General features: G+C 39.1%; 1 protein-coding gene across 5 annotated transcripts in view; it reads right to left on the bottom strand.

The window, feature by feature from the left end:
• The window catches only part of SPAG16 (sperm associated antigen 16), a 398,567-nt gene extending 382,144 nt beyond the window's left edge, over nt 1-16,423 (bottom strand). For 2 of the 5 annotated variants that reach the window (XM_035331769.1, XM_035331770.1), the window contains exons 1-3: nt 8,612-8,767; nt 4,747-4,793; nt 4,268-4,366 (exon numbers count right to left, since the gene is read on the bottom strand). In XM_035331769.1, the coding sequence (XP_035187660.1) occupies nt 4,268-4,366; nt 4,747-4,793; nt 8,612-8,654 (189 nt within the window). In that variant the 5' untranslated portion in view covers nt 8,655-8,767. Of the gene's footprint in view, nt 1-4,267; nt 4,367-4,746; nt 4,794-8,611; nt 8,771-15,591; nt 15,781-16,298 lie in introns of those variants that run through there. The other 3 variants (XM_035331772.1, XM_035331773.1, XM_035331768.1) reach the window with 3 other exon arrangements.
• Nucleotides 16,424-17,211: the final 788 nt, after the last annotated feature.

Below are 17,211 nucleotides of genomic sequence, written 5' to 3'. Positions count from 1 at the left end.
TTCTCATATTCCTGCAGACTTCAGCAACCTTCAAAACTCACAATGAAAAAATCAGTACTTCATTTCCTGAAAAATGCGGTAAGTCCAAGGTGACAGAAAAATAGCCCTTTTTTTTTTTAAGTGACAATGCGTACAATAGACAGACCAAGAGCGGCATCTCCATCATTAGGTCTCTTACTTAGGAAGAAGTCCCACAAAGACCAATTTTCCCCTTTCTTCTCAACATCCACATACAGACACTGAATGAAGCTGTCAGATAACACTGCCACAAGTGTTAGCGGAACGCAGATGGTGCACCGAGGCTTCATATGCATCTCCTCCAGTGCCATCAAGATAGACAGCTATTAAGATAACATCAACTCATGGGTCAAGGACAGTTACCAAAAGCTCAATCAAAACAGAACATTTTACTGCAGAGAAGAAAACACCTTCCACATCTCTGTTACGATGCCCACTTCTTGCCTCCACCCAACCACATGCAGCCCACTCAGCACACAGTTTGATGTTAAGTTCTTCTAGAGAGGCTCAGAGATGCAAGAAGGGGTGGAAAAAGTACAACGTGACCCAGTCTGAGACTTCCTTTCCCAAAGCCATTTAAAGATAACCGAGAGAGACTGCCACAACTTGGGAGCTAAAGAGGTGGCCGTAATTCATCCGGACTTCACATGGATTACAACAACTTGACATGCCAAAATGCAAAGATCTCAGAACTTGGGAACTCCATAGCAAGAAAAACACCACAATGGACTTACTTAACTGTGCAGGCTACTAAGACAAGCTACAGCACTGTGCACGCCTGTCCTCCTGGTGAGAGGAGGACAGACCAAAACCTGGGCTTGGCAACTATCAAATCACCTATGGGCACCACTGGAAGAAACTAAGGTTCTATGATGTGTGCTACATATTATGAAAAAATACCCCTGTAACGAAGAAATGAGAAGCAGATAGAGCTTGGACACATGCCTACCTTTTCTTGCCTTCAGTACTAACTGAAAACAAAATTCCACTGTGATACTCATCAAGAAATGCTAGAGGCTGTGAATGTAAAATATCTCCTCAATCTGAAATATCTCCTCAATATAAAATCATCTGTTAGCTGGGGAATTGTAGTAACTCCAGCCATTTACAGCTTATTCATGTCCTTTGTGGGAGCTCTAACTGCATGAATTCCTTGGAGATTAAGGCATTTCTCTTGATACACTAAAAACATGCAGTATTTCCTATACTGGAAGATCACTAATTCTTATGATACAGAAGACACGTTTAATCCAAGCAACCTATCTAACAGAGAAATGTACATACAAGATCAAGACGTGTAGCACTGTACTAGGAATGCTGCAGTATGCAAAGTGCACTGCAGTATTTGGCCTATTTTCATTACTGGACATACAGCACATCAGACAGGTCTATTTTCTAATTGTGATAATACAAGGAGCAAAGAGCACGTCTGCAGACACGTGGCTGCATTCTTCTTGCTTTTCTTTCTTTATTCTAAGTGAGGCAAATGCCTAATATTGCTGCTTGTAGTTACTCAAACACGTCTATAAAGCCAGTCTTTGGAAGAAATGACATAGCTTGATTTGCTTAATAAATGGAAACATGGTCGGAATCCATTTCATCTGTGCAGAAGAGAATTTATTGGCTAAATACTACCACTGAGAAGCATTTCAGGACCTGAGCAAGGAACAGCACAGGGAGAAATAAAGGCAGTCTACAACGCACTGTCTTGGAACGGGAGCTCAGGAAACCAGAGGGAAATTCCTTGTTCTTTTACAGACTTCACAAGTGCTATTAAGCTAACTGCTTGAACTTGATCTTAACCTCAGATGACTATCCACAGAATGGCAAACAGTAACTTTCTGTATATATCGACCTCTCAAGAAAGAAGGAAAATGCCATCTCTTGATATATGTGATGTGAATGGACACCCTGTAGTAGCTACACATGCAAAACCCATAATGTTCTGACTAAATGGTCAGAATTCTTTTAAGTATTTATTTATATCAGCTAAATATTTCTTTTTGAAATACAATCTTCAAAAGATTTTGAGAGTAAGATAAGGACTGCATGTTTGATCAATAAACACCGAGTTCAATACTAGGGACTTCCACAACATTTGCAAGAATTTTTGTCTAGTGAAGCAAGATGAACACCAAATACACTAATAATTTCCCTGGAAAACAAAATGACATGTTCCTGCAAAAAACTCGGATTAAAAAAAAAAAAAAAAAAAAAAAAAACAGGAATGATAAAAGGATTCAAAGTTTATTTAACAAGATCAAATAAAATACAAATCAAACCTAGATAACATAACTAAGGTTAATGAAGGTAATGTGATTTCAAGTTCTATTTGGTATACTAAGAAAACAAAGGTCATGGAAAGGAAGCATAATAGCTGTCCCTACTGAAGAAAGTAATTCAGTCGGCTTTCTTCTATCTGCTTAGTTTTCCAGAAGTTCTGTAACCTTTTCCCAGGGTCCCCATCAGCTGAACATTTTCTTTAATATGTAAAGTATTCTATTGCTTGTGTTTAAATGTGAATTATATTACTTTATAATGACTAAAAGAAAGGACAACAGGAAAACGAAATCATGAGCTGCAACTACAAAGGACAAACGGAACAGGAAGAGGAGGCAAAATCCCTGCTATGCAGAGCATGTCTTGCCCAGAACAGCTCTGCTTTGTATTAACTGCTGTATTAGCCCCTCCATACCAGGGGGGAAAATGGTGTTTAGAGGTTAGAGATCCACCAGCCTCATTTCTCTGCTGGGGTCCAAACATGAAAACATGCACTGTAAATGCTAATCTGCAGGTGAGGGAGCCTCAGTAGTTCCACTGCACCCAGGCACAAATCCAGAAGGGAAAAAAAATGCCTCAATATTCCCTGTAGAAACATAGCTTTAATTCAGACAGCGTTTTTTGGGGGAAAAAATGGTGAAAAGCATTATCTCATTAGCTTATGTTGGCTCATTTTCATTTAGTAATTACTGCTAATTACCTTGGAAGGAAGTTTGAAAATAAAACATTTTTCTTAATTTTTCCTGGTTCTACTTGACCTTTTTTTTTTTTTTTAAATAGAGTGTAAAAGAAACTATCGTTACTATAAATATCCACAGTTTCCAACTTGAGTGTCTGCATTAGGCAAATTGCTAAAATACTTCTAGATGCTCACTTGATCTGTGCTTTCTCTATAAAATCTCTTAACAAAACATTTGCATACAGTATTGAAATACAATCTTTAATAAAGCATTAGGTATAAAAGATACTATGAACAGCAAATATACACAATATCACTTAGAACTGTTTACTGCAGTGCAGCTCTTCTCAGATACGGTTATTACCTAATTTAACCTATTTTAGCCAAGCTCAGAAGCTGATAACTGGGGGCAAAAAAAAATGTACCAGTTATTTATCATGTGAAGACAACCTTCCACCGTGCTTCTTAGCTCAGAGTTGGAATATTGATTCAATATTAATTCACAGGAAACAGTGCATCTACTTGGGTCAGCAAAAGCATTTGCTGCAGCACTTGGTTTTTCCAGTGAATTAGCATCAAACAATCTCGTCATTGAGCCTCACAAAACATACAGCATATCCTTATGAAAGCTGTCAAGAAGCTAGCAGTGTGTTAAAAGTTTTTTTTATTATTATTAATGTCTGGCTAAAGGTTGAAAGCATGATTTCAATTCTGAAATTACGGAAAAAACACCTCCAAAAGAAAGCCAAGAAGCAAGATGATAGACATCAGTGTAAGCACAAAACCAAAGAGAATTTGAGTTTAACCACAACTTCTGATCTAAGAAAAGCTCACAGTATCTAATCCATTTAATCAAGCTGAGAAAACTGTTTCATACCATTCTTCAACCATCAACAGAGGTACAAGATGAGTTATTTATTCCACTATTGAAAGATCAATAGATCAAAAATATTTCTCCTTGTTCCTCCTCAATGTCAGGCATTACACACACATTCAATTTATTCACAAAGAAACAAACCCTAAAATACTTATTTTAAAAATTTTAAAATATACCCATATATTTGAGATATGAGGTCATCTATGGGACCTAAAATGAACAGAAGTTAAAGGAAAATGAAATACAGGAAACCTAAGTTGCCTTTTCCACTGTGACACATTTATTCCTGGGAACTACTAAGATGACAATCTTTTCAACAAGTATTTCATAATTCAAATAAATCACAATGTGCATATTTCAACCCAGTAATACTAATTTAAAGACAGTCTTACTAATAGTTACAAAATTCTTACTAAAATGTGGGCATCTTCAGTCTGCTCTTGAATAGTCTGCAGAGCCTTGGACAGATCCTCATCATCTTCCTGAAGACTAAACTCATCATCTGCTGGAACCTAAATGAAGTCATTTCAAGTAAGAGTATCAATATTTTATAAATCGTTCTTTTACAGTGTAAGTACTTTCATTCCCAATCTCATTCACATTAAAAATATTGTGCCCTATTTAAATACATTTTAAGTTGTTTAAATATTAACTCTAAATAAGCTGGAATGGAAATAGCTGCATCTTTTTAAAAGAAGTATTGAAGTTGAAATGAAAAGGATAAATAAACTGACAATGAATCTCCTCTTGAAAAGTAAAGATTACTCATCATCACACTCCACAAAAGGGGATTTATGCCACTCCTCCCTCACATTAATGAAGTAAAACAGAAGAATGAAACATGAATACTCTACCACAGATATCACATAGTATAATCAATTCAGTCAATTACCTCTTCGTACTGATAATCATCTTTAGAGTAGTCTGTTATTGTAATTTCTGCAGATTTTGTTAAGTCTGAAACAGCTGGTGCCCAGGATCTGTTCGAACTTCAAAAACTGTAAAAGAACCATCTGTTATGACCACCCTCAACCCTTGTTCTTTACAATGCTAAACTCAAGGCTTCCACCAGCCTTTAGATGGCCACGCACAACTCCAAAAATCTACATCGGTGCACGGTCAAACTTGTCTTGGCAAGTTTAACCACCATTAAGACTAGCCCAATCAAACCACCAAAAGCAGAACTCAAGTATTATTCTGAATTAAACAGTGGCTAAATTCTGGTCTCACTTATCCAATCACTGGTTTTCACAAGGGTCTTACAGCACTGACACTTCCACAGACTTGATGCTTCTAAGTACAAGTAACTCGGTGTTCTCAGAGAAAGGCGGTTTTGATCAAATGCAGATGAGTTCCCAAATGAGCATCTGAAATAAAACACTGAATACCAGCTCATTTACTGAATCTGACACTTGTGCCTCAAATAATAATCACAACACATCTACAATACAAACCTAAGTGAACTTGGAAATTATAAAAATCCATTGCAAATTACAGTTCTTCCAAATGCTTTAGTCAAACTTTTCATTAAAATAACAAATGGTGTAAAACAAAACCAACATAAACATCTCATCCACTAGCATCACAGCCCGTGAAAGTATAACTAAAATGTTTTTAGTAAGATGCGCTGTTGACTGTTTCCCTAGGAAATCAGTTAGCCTATAAATGACCCATGTAAATAAACTAGAAATTAACTTCTGAAGAAAAGAAAAGCTGGCAATTCAGTACTTCACACACATCAATTTTAAACCGTAGCTTCTTCACATAACAGGAAATGAAATGAAGAGGCAAAAAAATGCATGATTTTCCAGTTTAACATCATTTCCCAAGTCTGAATTCTTCTAAAAAAAAAAAAAAAAAAAAAGGGGTCATGGCATCAAAGGTATCAGCTGAGTTGTAAGCACCTACAAGGCTGGCAGGTGGTGGTAACATCCCAAAAAGGATACCCACCTCTGGTTTTCAGAGAGGTAAGTCTTGAGATAATAGTCAAAGAGATGCTATTTTATCTTGTGAACAACAACAAAAAATAGGGGAGTCACTGCATGAATAAAGGCCTCCTTTTCAGTAATGAAGACAAAGCACATCTGCGTACCTCGAACTGCACAATTACACTACATGCTTACTATAAAAATTATCTGCATAAATAGAAAATGGACATGAATGTTTCTTAAGAATTTCCTATCTAGGCTTAAGTACATAAAAGTTAATGCCTGTAATAGATACACCCCCAAATTTTATTCCCTAATTACTGCATTGCAGGCCACAGATGCGGAATACATGACTTGAATTCAAGTCACATGCTCTCTGCATCTCAAATGTCTCTGTAAAAATTTGGTTTTCTAACTTGACTGATTCTCAAATGTTTAATTCTAAAACCAAAGCTACACAGAAACTTAACTTCAAAAACGTCTCCAATGTTTCGTTTTCTTTCACAAGGATAACAAAATAAATGTAATCGTCTGGGGGCTTCTGTTAACAGGACTAAAACTGTTTTCTATTGCACCACAAGAAATCTAGATTAAGAATTCCACCTTTAACAGGAAGGCAAAGAAAGCGTGCAGTTCAACAAACACACCTTTCCTCAGCATAGAACTCTAGGACCACATGTGCATCAAGATGAGCAAAAAAATAGTGAGATGAAAATTGCTCATGTTTAGACATGACATTTTGGAGCTGACCCAAAAAACTCAAGATAACAGCCAAGGACTTTGGCATCAGGCCGGTTTGGAATTGTCTGCTTGCTGCCCAGTATGACAGGAACGTCGGGGACCTCACACCAGCATCTGACCACATCTCAGTGAAACAACTCCAAATTCCTGGACTTTATTCCTTCAACGCAGAGGGAGAAAGTTCATCTGAACTGCTAATTACAAAAGAAAAAGGGAATAAAGGCATGAGTGCAAAGCAGTTTTCCTTTGTTGTTCTAAAAAGCAAGAGAACAGCAGCAGCCTTGAATTTGAGATAAAGACACAGTAATGCTGACTAGTTAGGGTAATATTCTGAAACATCCCTTTTTTAAGATGATGTCCAAGCTGAGAATACCTTTTAAAGAACAGTCCTCTTTCCATAGTGTGAATATCTGGGTACATGATTTTTGTATGAAGTCAGGCATTATTTCCATATATATGGAAATATATACAGAGTAATCTTATATACAAACTAAATAATCTGCATGCTCCTCTGGAATCCCTAAGCCTCTTCCTTACTTCACACTACAGTATTTATCAACTGAAGATTTGCTTAAATAAAGTACATTTAAATAGGACACCATACCCAGCAATTTTTCCACACCATGTTTTCTGATTTGATCAGAGACTGTCTAAAGCTATGTTTTGTACAAGCTACAAACAATTCTTCCCCCTCACCTCCATCTTGATTATCTCTTCTTATCCACATTTACCAAACCCTCCAACGCAGACAGAAATGCTGAATCTATTGGCAGCACACCTTTGACAAGCAAACTTCATTTTCTTCATGAATTTTCAATCAACCTGGCTATCCTTGTGATCTGTTACAGACTTAAGCTAACATGTCATTACAAATGCTGTGCACATAAGACTAAAATTTTAAGTTAAAAATCCCGTTTTCAAAAACCATATCCAGGTGCACAGTAAGACAGAATAATTAAGTATTAGAACTTGTGTTTTCCTAACAAATGCTGTGTTTTGTCAAACACCCATATGATGCAGGGCTTTTCTCAGCATACCGCACAGCCTGAGAACAGGCATGCATTTTCAGGAAGTTACAAACTGAGGCACAAGCTCACAAAGGCCAATCTTCCACTTAATTTATTGCCTTTTTTTTTTTTTTTTAAAAAAAAAAAAAAAGAACTGCCTTCCTTCTTAATTCTAGTAAGGCAAGAAAACTAAGTTACTGGTAGTACCTGGCTAACTCATAAGCAGTGCTCATTTAGCCTCTAAACCAAATCTGGCAAAATCGTCTTCATTTGGCAGCTCACACCTAAGACAGCCACAACAGACCCATGCTGGCCTAGCAACAAAAGTAAAATTTGGGTGACCTGACCAAAATTTACATTTAAAATGTATGAACACCTAACAATGTGCCACAACTCGATCCTGAGAAGAGCTCGAAGCGTTCCTTTTTTCTTTAAGAGCCTCAGAAAATAGAATTATTTCTGGTTTACTGTGTTATGAGCTTTTAACTTGATCATACAGCACGAAAAAACCTACTGCGGATACCTGGGCAGGAACCATGGGGAAGCCATTTCCAGCACCTCCTACGGCAGCATGGTGGGGCTGCGAGTCCTCCTTACAAGCTCTTCCTGGCTATTTTGTGTTTACTCATCAACAAACCCATGAGAGGATTTGATTTCAGAACTTTACCTCGTTTTTTGCCTGTCCTAACGTGGGGAGGTCAGAGTTCCAGTAAAGAAACCCAGTCAGAGATTTTTAACACCACCACTGAAAACAAGCATCTTGGTAAAGGGAGCCAGACCCTCCTGTCCCTGTAAGCAAACACACACCCCTTTACATTCACCCATTACATCCTCCAGAGGCAACACCCTACAAAACGTGGTGGTTCTCCTTTGTTATTTTGATTTTTTTCCACGAAACTCGCTGAAAGATTTCGGCACGCCGCGGGCCGGTCCCCTAGCCGCCCCTAGCCCCACGACCGCAGCAGGGGCGCTGAGAGGACCCAGGGGCGCTGAGAGGACCGCGGGGACCCCGGGGCACCCTCACCCCCACCGGGGGCCATGAGGGCAGCCCCCCGGAGGGAGGAGGAAGGAAGAAGGATACTCTGCAGGCAGAAGGACGCCTCAGAGACCGCCGACTCCTCCATGGCCGCTGACCGTTGCCAGGGCGGCAGGCACCTCCCTTCTCGCGAGAGGCGCCGCAAGCCGGGCTGGAGGGGCGGTTTCACTCACTTTGGGTTAATTTAGTGGTCGTGAGGTTGTCTGGCACCCTGTGCCCCCGAGCATTATAGGGCGAGGCCAGGCTTCCCGCGCACCCCTCCGCGGCGGGCCGCTGAGGAGACCCGGAGGAGACCCGCGCGAGGGCGGGAAACTTCGCGGTGGCTCCTGCGAGATCCGTCTGTCTAGGAAATGCTCTTTTTCCTTAGTTGGGAGAAAAACCTGCTTCAGTCTCCTAAAAATAAAAAATAAAAATAATAAAATAATAATAAAAAAGACTAATTTCTTCCTCATGGGAAACATTTGTCACTGCCATAGATGTTTGGAGGTGGGAGCGGTTGCTTAAATAAAGTCTTTGCAGTGTGCTCCCTTTTAACTGAGAGCACACACAGGAGTTTTCCCTGGCAAAAGCTTGGAAAAGAAGCATACCCTATCCTACGTGTATTTAACAAGATTACCTGTTAGGGTATTCAGTTGTTTGAGGTGAGGTTGTAGGAGCTGGACAAGTATTCTGTTGCCTTCTCTAATTTTAAAATCAATTTGGCTGTCCCACTCCTAAATTTCCCTTAAGCTGCTGTGAATTACACACAATAGGAATCCAGTGCTTGAAAATAAAAGTGCCAATAGTTGGTCTGAAAGGAGAGGTACTGGTATTACTTGCAAGCTCTAAACAAGTAAAAATGAAACACGGTTTGAAGATCAAAGATGGAAATTAATAAAAATGAATTCTGTTGTTCAATCTAATCTTTAGCCAGAAAAAAATAGATCTATGATCCTGGTAGATAACATATAACCTGTGAAACTTAATTTGGCATTCTTTTTCCAGAGATAATCACACAGGATTGCCTTTCTTCTCCCATTGTAGACAGACATCCATGAGAAGTGATGGATACCTGAACAGTCACACTTTCCAAACTGTAATAAAAGAGCCATGTTTTGGCACAATATTGTCACAGCACCAACTAGGGCAATGTGGCCCATTGTATCCCTTCATAAATTTTTGGCTGCTTCTCCACAGGAGTTTGCTACCTACCAGGGTTTGAACTCGTCTGGGCTCAGGAGATGGAGGTTCAAGTGGTGGGTTTTAGACTACAGGGGAAGCTGCTGCAACCCAAACATTTTTCATGGATCCAAACCAAAACAGTAGTCCTGAACTGTTGCAAAGTATCTCAAAGAACAGCAAAGAATAAGTAGAAGTGGCCTCATGAAGAGCAACATCTTTGTGCTGATATTTCCAAAACAGTGGGATTAGAACAGTAATAATCGTTCAAAAGTATTCCAATAAAGGCCTCATGCTTAAGGAAGATGCTGATTGCAGCACACCTACCAAATTGTGGCTGTACTTGTGTCATACAGGGAAGCAAGCTGATTAATAACATACGCTAATACCACTCTGCTCTCAGCAGCAGGTATGCTCTTAGCCTGACAGAGCTAAATAACGTGCCAGGCAGTTTCCTTCCTTACTCCTTAGTTTCATCACCCTCTGCAGTCCTAACTTCTCCCTACAAATTTTTCACTAGACTTGTCTATCTCACTAAAATACGTATCCCCAGTTCAAATCAACTGGTAAAAACTTAAAAGGGGCTCAGGGAAGTACTTCAAGAAAAGATTAAGGCTGGAAAACAATTAATAGTGAAGGCCAAAAGGATCTCAGTCCTCTTGGTTTATTAAAGGAATAATTAAGCAGCTTGATCAAAGTACAGGGGGAAGAGATTTGTTAAGAAAGGCTAAGCTAAGATATAAACATAACCAACCATCAAGAATTGAATCAATATAAATTACAACTAGAAGAGCAAGTTTTTGATAGGGAGAATAAATAACCACTTGACTGCTTTCCAAGTATAATGGAAACTTGCAGGAGGCTTTTAGTAACAACAGAGTTCTTCATAGAAGTTATGCTCTGCATTCAGACACCTGATTCACCCAGCTTTATAGCCCCGTAACCGTCTGAGTTATAAATGATTATCTTCTCCCAAATAGCACTAACCAATGTCGTTACTCTGCCCCATAACTTCTCATGAGAAAGACATGGAAGCAGCATCTGCTGTCGCTTGAGCATTTCATTAGACAGACTGCTTACTTTCCTCACACAGCCAAGACTGCGCACCGTAGCTGTATCAGCCAGACAAGTTACATTATTTGAGGAAATCAATCATGGGTAAGCTGGAATGCCCCAGAAATATTGCATCTGCTCCAAAGCCCAAAGGGCTAGATATTCTTCCACTGCCTGAAGGAGCACGAGACACTGCTCTCAGAGCAAAATATCCACTCCTAGGGAATCTAACAAGCAAACTGACTACAGTTCTGACAAGCCGAGTTACAAAACAACATCTGTCCAAGCTACTTCCACTGACTTTCAGGCCCTTGCAGGAAGACATCGAAAAGTTCAGTTTGCATGCTTCATCGCAACAGACAAGTTGTCAAAGAATTACCTGGCCCACTGACTTCCACATGCAGATTTTTCAGTACAGCTTTTGGGAAGAAAGGACAACGGAGTGCCATCAATTCACCTTTCTGAACGAGCATGGCCTGGAACGTTATACAGATGTGACAGTGACAGCAAAGAGGCCACGAGGCAGCATGGGACCACAGCTGGAAGCTGGGATGAGTCAGTAAACACCTTGTTCCAACTTCTGCTGTGCCGTCTGGCTTCCAGTTAGGCAACTGACGTTAGATGTATTTTCTCTGTATTGCCTGGCAGCTTCTTATACAACAATAACACTCAGAATTTGGCTAGCAGTTATCTTAAGAATCACATCAAGGATCCTTAATGATTCTGAAACAAAAATGGCTTATAAGAAGAGAATTTCCTTTAGCCAATGACATTACACCCACATGGAGTATTGCAGGTAGGGAACAGGGAGTAGAAAGGTACACATCCTTTTATTTCACATGTATTTATTTGAAATAAGTCCCATGAAACTGTCTAAGAAGTTAACCATAGAAGTTTCAAAAGGGTGTGAATATTGCATGCAATAAAAGTTTCTCAGAAAGCATCATTACTTTTATCATGCTGTGAAAGTTCAATTTTCCAAAAATCCAAAGAGCAGGGCTTTTTTTCCTTGAAGTCATATATGCTAAAGTTCAGTTTAATAAAGAAAAGTTATAGTAACTAATTAGTACAAAAAGTCTCAAAAATAATAAAATACTTAAATGGAATTTGTTCAAGTCAAGTACAGTGCACCTGGAAAATGCAGTGCAGTCTAGTAGCTGTATCATCAAGTCTTCATATTTCTGAACAGCAAATTAGCAAAGCTAAGGGACCATTGTAACCTTAAATGCAAGAGGAAGGGGTGATTTAAAAAATTGAGATGAATTTGCAATAAATGATTCTATGACAACACAAATCAACATAAATTTCCTGTTGTACTTCCTGCTGTGCATTACTGCCTCTTTCCTACCCCCTTTGCTGGTGGCTCACATCCTCCTGATTTACAGCAGCTGAAAACTAATCCAGAAGGAAAAGAGATGGGTTTAGGTTATTTTGTTTGTTGGTTTTTGAATGTCAGGAAGAGCAGAACTAAGATGCAAGAGATTAAGCTGAAGTTATTAAATGTAGTACTATTTTGTCTCTACAGAAGAATATTCAATGTTTAAGCTTCTACTACATTTACAGATACCTCTAGAGATTAGGTCTAGGATCCTTGTAGGAGAGAAGGGTTTGAGTTGAAGTCAAAAACAGGAACTCCAGTTTCCAAATGCATCAGCAGTTCTGCCAGTATTCTTCTAAACATTTCATTAAAATCATAATTAACATTGGCTGGAATACTAGTCATGCTATTCAATCACCTGATCCAAAAGCTATTTTTCTTTGAATTTCTGAAGTTCGGCCTCGTTTCCATTTCACACAGCTTTTTTTTTTTTTTTTAATGTGCAAGTGCGCAAGACAATCCTCCGCTCAAAAAACAGTATGAGTGCAAACAGAAGTATGAAGATGTTTGACTCCACCTGCACAAAAGTTTGTGAATGAACAGTCAGGCATTTTGTCAACAGTAGAGTGACATAGGTAGTGTGATCACAGCATGGGTTTCGCATGACACAGTACTGCAAAGTGCATGTTTTCTAGTGCAGACAGTGCAAATATAACATATACAGTCTAGCCCGCACACCATAATGTGTAGTAAAAGTTATTCTATCTGTGCTGGTGCTGCTGTTTCTAAGATCTACTGCCTCCACATCTTCTGTGGTTGTTCCTTTGAAAATTCTCAGGAGCATTGGACAGATGGTACATTTTGGCTCTCCATGTACTGCATTGGGTGCATTTCTGTATCACAGACAAGAATAAACTGTAATAAGAGACACAAGAGTCTTTTTGTTTTAGAAATGTACGTGACCCATGTTCCCCCTAAACTCTAGTTTTATGAGCACATAGTTATTTATCCAGCTTATAGGAACTAATGATCATCTGTTCCCCATAATTAGAGGCTTTCCTTATCATATTTTCTTCAGCACTTTGAAACTATGTTTAGTTAGCATGCTTTTCAAGTTTGGGTAGCTTGGACCACAAAGCAGCTAATCTACTCCTACAACAAGCGAAAGAGATATTTAACTACACGTGACAGTTGTAAGACTGAAAACCACCATCCTTAACACAAAAGCACAGAAAACAAGCCACGCTGTCCTAATCTGTACTTAGTAATAGAGAGAGACATCATCTTGTTAGAAAATGAATAAACTAGAGGACAAGCAACAGAAAAGCTAACAGAAATAATTACTTTGTTTTACCATGCTTCCAAATAATCTACTCCTTGTTACCCAGGTAATACATTTTCCCTTCACAAGTCTCAGTCTCATACTGATTAGCACATGCCAGAATCACTTTGGCTCATTTCCTGCTCCCCTTCTTTACATGCTTAATTTGCCTTTTTTTCCCCAATAAGAAAGTATGCACACATTAAGACCCAACACAGCTAAGTTTTCCGTCTGTCAGCTTAAAAATAGACAGCAATGAATATATCTAGCAAAAACAATTTTTTTAAGAAACTGCAGCGCGCTTCAATAAAATCATTTCAGATTTTCTCCTGCCCCAGTCCTCAACTGTATCCTAATCAGATCAGCACAGAAGACTTGACTTCCTTTCACCCCTCTGCTTTCCGTACTTGGACTCACAGCTTCCTTTTTGTTTGGGTTTTCCCCATTCTTCCCTCCTTGGAAGTCTGACCTCTTCCATTTGTTTTTATGTTTGACAATCTTTGGGTGTTTCTGTTTCCTCAATGCATTATTTTTTTCAGAGATACACCAAGAAGATACTGCGTATTCCTATTCCAAGAAAACAGCCATGAAATTATAATTGGTCAGAGAAAGGTCACCAAATTTCATGTAAGACGGGCAATGACTAGCAGGTGCGTTGTAGCCAAAAGCAGCATTTGCTACCAGAGAATTTAGCCAAGCCTTTAGGAGCTGCTTAAAGCCAGTTGTATTGATTGAGACTGAGCATGGAATTTTAATTTCCCCTGTACTGTTTTGTTTGTTCTTAGCGCAGTGCAATTTTCTCACATACAGGATGTGAAGATATAAATAATGAGAAGTCAAATCATCAACCTCTAATCTGTCTTAACTCAGCTGTGAGCAGCAGTGTATGTATGCTTCCGTATATTCATATAATGGTGACTATAGTCATTATGTCTACCTCATTTGCTTCCTATATTAACATATTTTTATGGAATTGTTGCTCAAAGTCCTATATCATCCTCTATCCAAAACAGCGTTGTTGTTTGTTTGTTTTTTCAAGTCTTATGTACAACACATTACAACTTACGATGCAGATGAAGTATTTTGTGGTTTTCATTTTCATATCCTTGGTGGAAGACAGTAAGATATTGACACCCTATACTTAAATGTCAAATCTTTGCTTTGTGGTTTTTGTAATATTTTGTTTAAATACTGAAGCATCACAAACTGCAACCTGAAAATGCTATGTTTAAGTTCCTGGCTTTTACCTCCATGTTGTTCTCAGCACAACTATAGCTTTTTCTATCAAGCCATTTGCTTGCTTTGATGAGCAAGTGTTCTAATTCAGCATATCTTGAACAGCTCGATCTCAGGCACCCTGCATTGCATTTGGAGGTATCTAAACTGGTTTCAACTGTGCTTGATCCCATGCTAGAAGCGTAACTTAATATAAACTCTACTTAATACAATTCATGCTTTCCTCCTATTATACAAATATGTCCCTGTAAGTTAGAGCCAAATCCACAATGTAGCATGAAGAGAGTCCTAGCAGGTTTCAGGCACCTGAAACCAAGAGGAAAATTCTCCAGGCTTTCACTAATGACACCTTAAAACTGGCTTTGCAGCTTTGTGCCCTGAGTAGAGGAATTGCAGTGCCCAGAAGCAGCTTACTCAATGAGCCCCCACTGTACTGTCCACTCCCTGCAGTCTGGGATGAGGTACCCAAGTCCTCAAGGAGGATGTCATTTCAGATAGTACTCTTTAGTGCTGTTTTTTGACCAGATGAGACAGCTCCTTGCTATGTGTTGATTACGAAACTACCATCCTGAGGCACCTGTCCAAAACATGTATTTACAAGGCTGTTCTGAGGGCTGCTGATTCTTTGCCACTGGTCAGGAATACAGAAAAATGTAGCCTTACTTTTAACAGTAGGTTGTTTTGTTTTGTTTTTTACACTAGAAGTAAAAATGATACAGCTATTTAAGGACTATAAGATCTCTTTAAACTGAGAAAGATTTCGAACAAATACCTCACCGTAATGGCACTTCTGGCCCTTCAAAATATACAGCTGGTTCAGAAGATAAGAATCCAAATGCACTCAACTAAATTTACCTCTAATAAATTTCCAACAAGAATGTCTGTTACTGCATTGCAATAGAAGTTTATTCACAGGCCACCATGACCACATCTACCCACCTTCGCTGTTACAGAAGATCCACAGCTCCCTTTGCTGCAATTTGTAGAGTTGGTCACTCTTGAAAAGAAATGGTCCTATTCAGAGATGATTATCCAGGGTAGTATTGCCCTCTCCCAGGAACAGAGTCATAATTCAAACCCCACACTGGTGTAGTTCCTTACAGTCCATTCCATATGATGGGGGGAAATCTGAAACAAAATATAGAAAACTGAAAGTTGGCTGAATAGACTATATATAGTCTATATATATATATATCCCTTTTGACACTTCCATCATAGATGTGAAGTTTTCACTCTACACTTTATATATATATATATATATATATATATATATATATTAAAGCAGAAGGAAATATTGTTGTTTTCACAAGCTAGGGCCTACAAATCATTTTTGAACATATGACAAGTGACCACAGTTTTAAGTTCCCCTCCTGGTGAAGAGAAGATTGCTTGCTTTAAGGAACACAACTTGGTGGACAAAAAATGTCTCTACACATGAAGCTGGTTCTCAGTGAGCTGAAGTTGTCACGGGAATACATACCTAGTGCAGGGGAAGCAATCCTGGCCCTGCAGGCAAGGTCCCACCCGCGTGCCCCAGGGCACATCTTGGCAGGATGAGGCCTGAACAGAGTCCTTAGGCGGGAGACTAATGGACAAGGATGGGATTAAAACCAAAACCACAGGTTTGGGCCTCTTGCACAGCACACCTGGTGTGCCGATGGGGACAGATCCTGCTGGAAGTGTTTTCCATTGGGATCCAAGTCACCACCAGGCTTTTGTGTCTTCCTCTGTGCACACAGGACACGGGAGCTCTATCCTGGGAATAGTCACTGACCAATTTGCTTCCCTCTGGGTTTTAACATGGGAGAAAATAAACCTCTATTTTTGTTCCTACAGGGCAAGAGGCTGAATAAAGGTAGGCAGATGAGAAACCCTCAAGTCCATTACTGCATTTTTATCTTCTACCTGGCCAACCACATACACAAACAATTAAACTCCTCTTACTGACTAGTTAAGAACCTCCTCATGTCTGCTTCTGGAGAATCATCATCACCTTTTAGTAAAAGCCTAATTTGATAGAGTCACCTCAAAAGATGTACAGAAACATGATTAAATACCAATTTGACTGTTAAGTTGCTCATGCAGTGAGAAACCCTACGCATAAGCAAATTTGGAGTAAACTTTTCAGAGATTATCAGCATTAAAGCTGTGCCATGGAAACCATGCAAATGCTTAATTGAAACACAGCATATGGAAACAGTCACAGAGAGAAAGGTTGAGAAAATCCACATTTATCATCTAGCATTTATTTGCATTCAGTAAAAAAAAAAAAAAATCACAGTATATATATCCTGTTTATTGGTAATTTTTAAATGAACTTGGAAAATTAATTTCTGGACAGGATTAGTTGTATTTCTTCCAAGAGTGTTGTTTCTAGTTCCAGAAAGCCATGACATTGCTTTCCATCACGGTGTGTTACAGGAAAAAGTGATTTGTTGGCCATCTTGCCCACGGTAACAGGCAACAAGCAGCTGCATTCAGACAAAATACAGGAACCAAAATGCACAATGCATGTACATATGTGAAGATATTTTTGCACAAGTCCCAAACATAGGTGTG

This window comes from Oxyura jamaicensis, chromosome 7, assembly GCF_011077185.1.
Source record: "Oxyura jamaicensis isolate SHBP4307 breed ruddy duck chromosome 7, BPBGC_Ojam_1.0, whole genome shotgun sequence".
NCBI lineage: Eukaryota > Metazoa > Chordata > Aves > Anseriformes > Anatidae > Oxyura > Oxyura jamaicensis.
The sequence above is the reverse complement of the archived record's forward strand: the minus strand, read 5'-3'. Positions and strand labels throughout refer to the sequence as shown.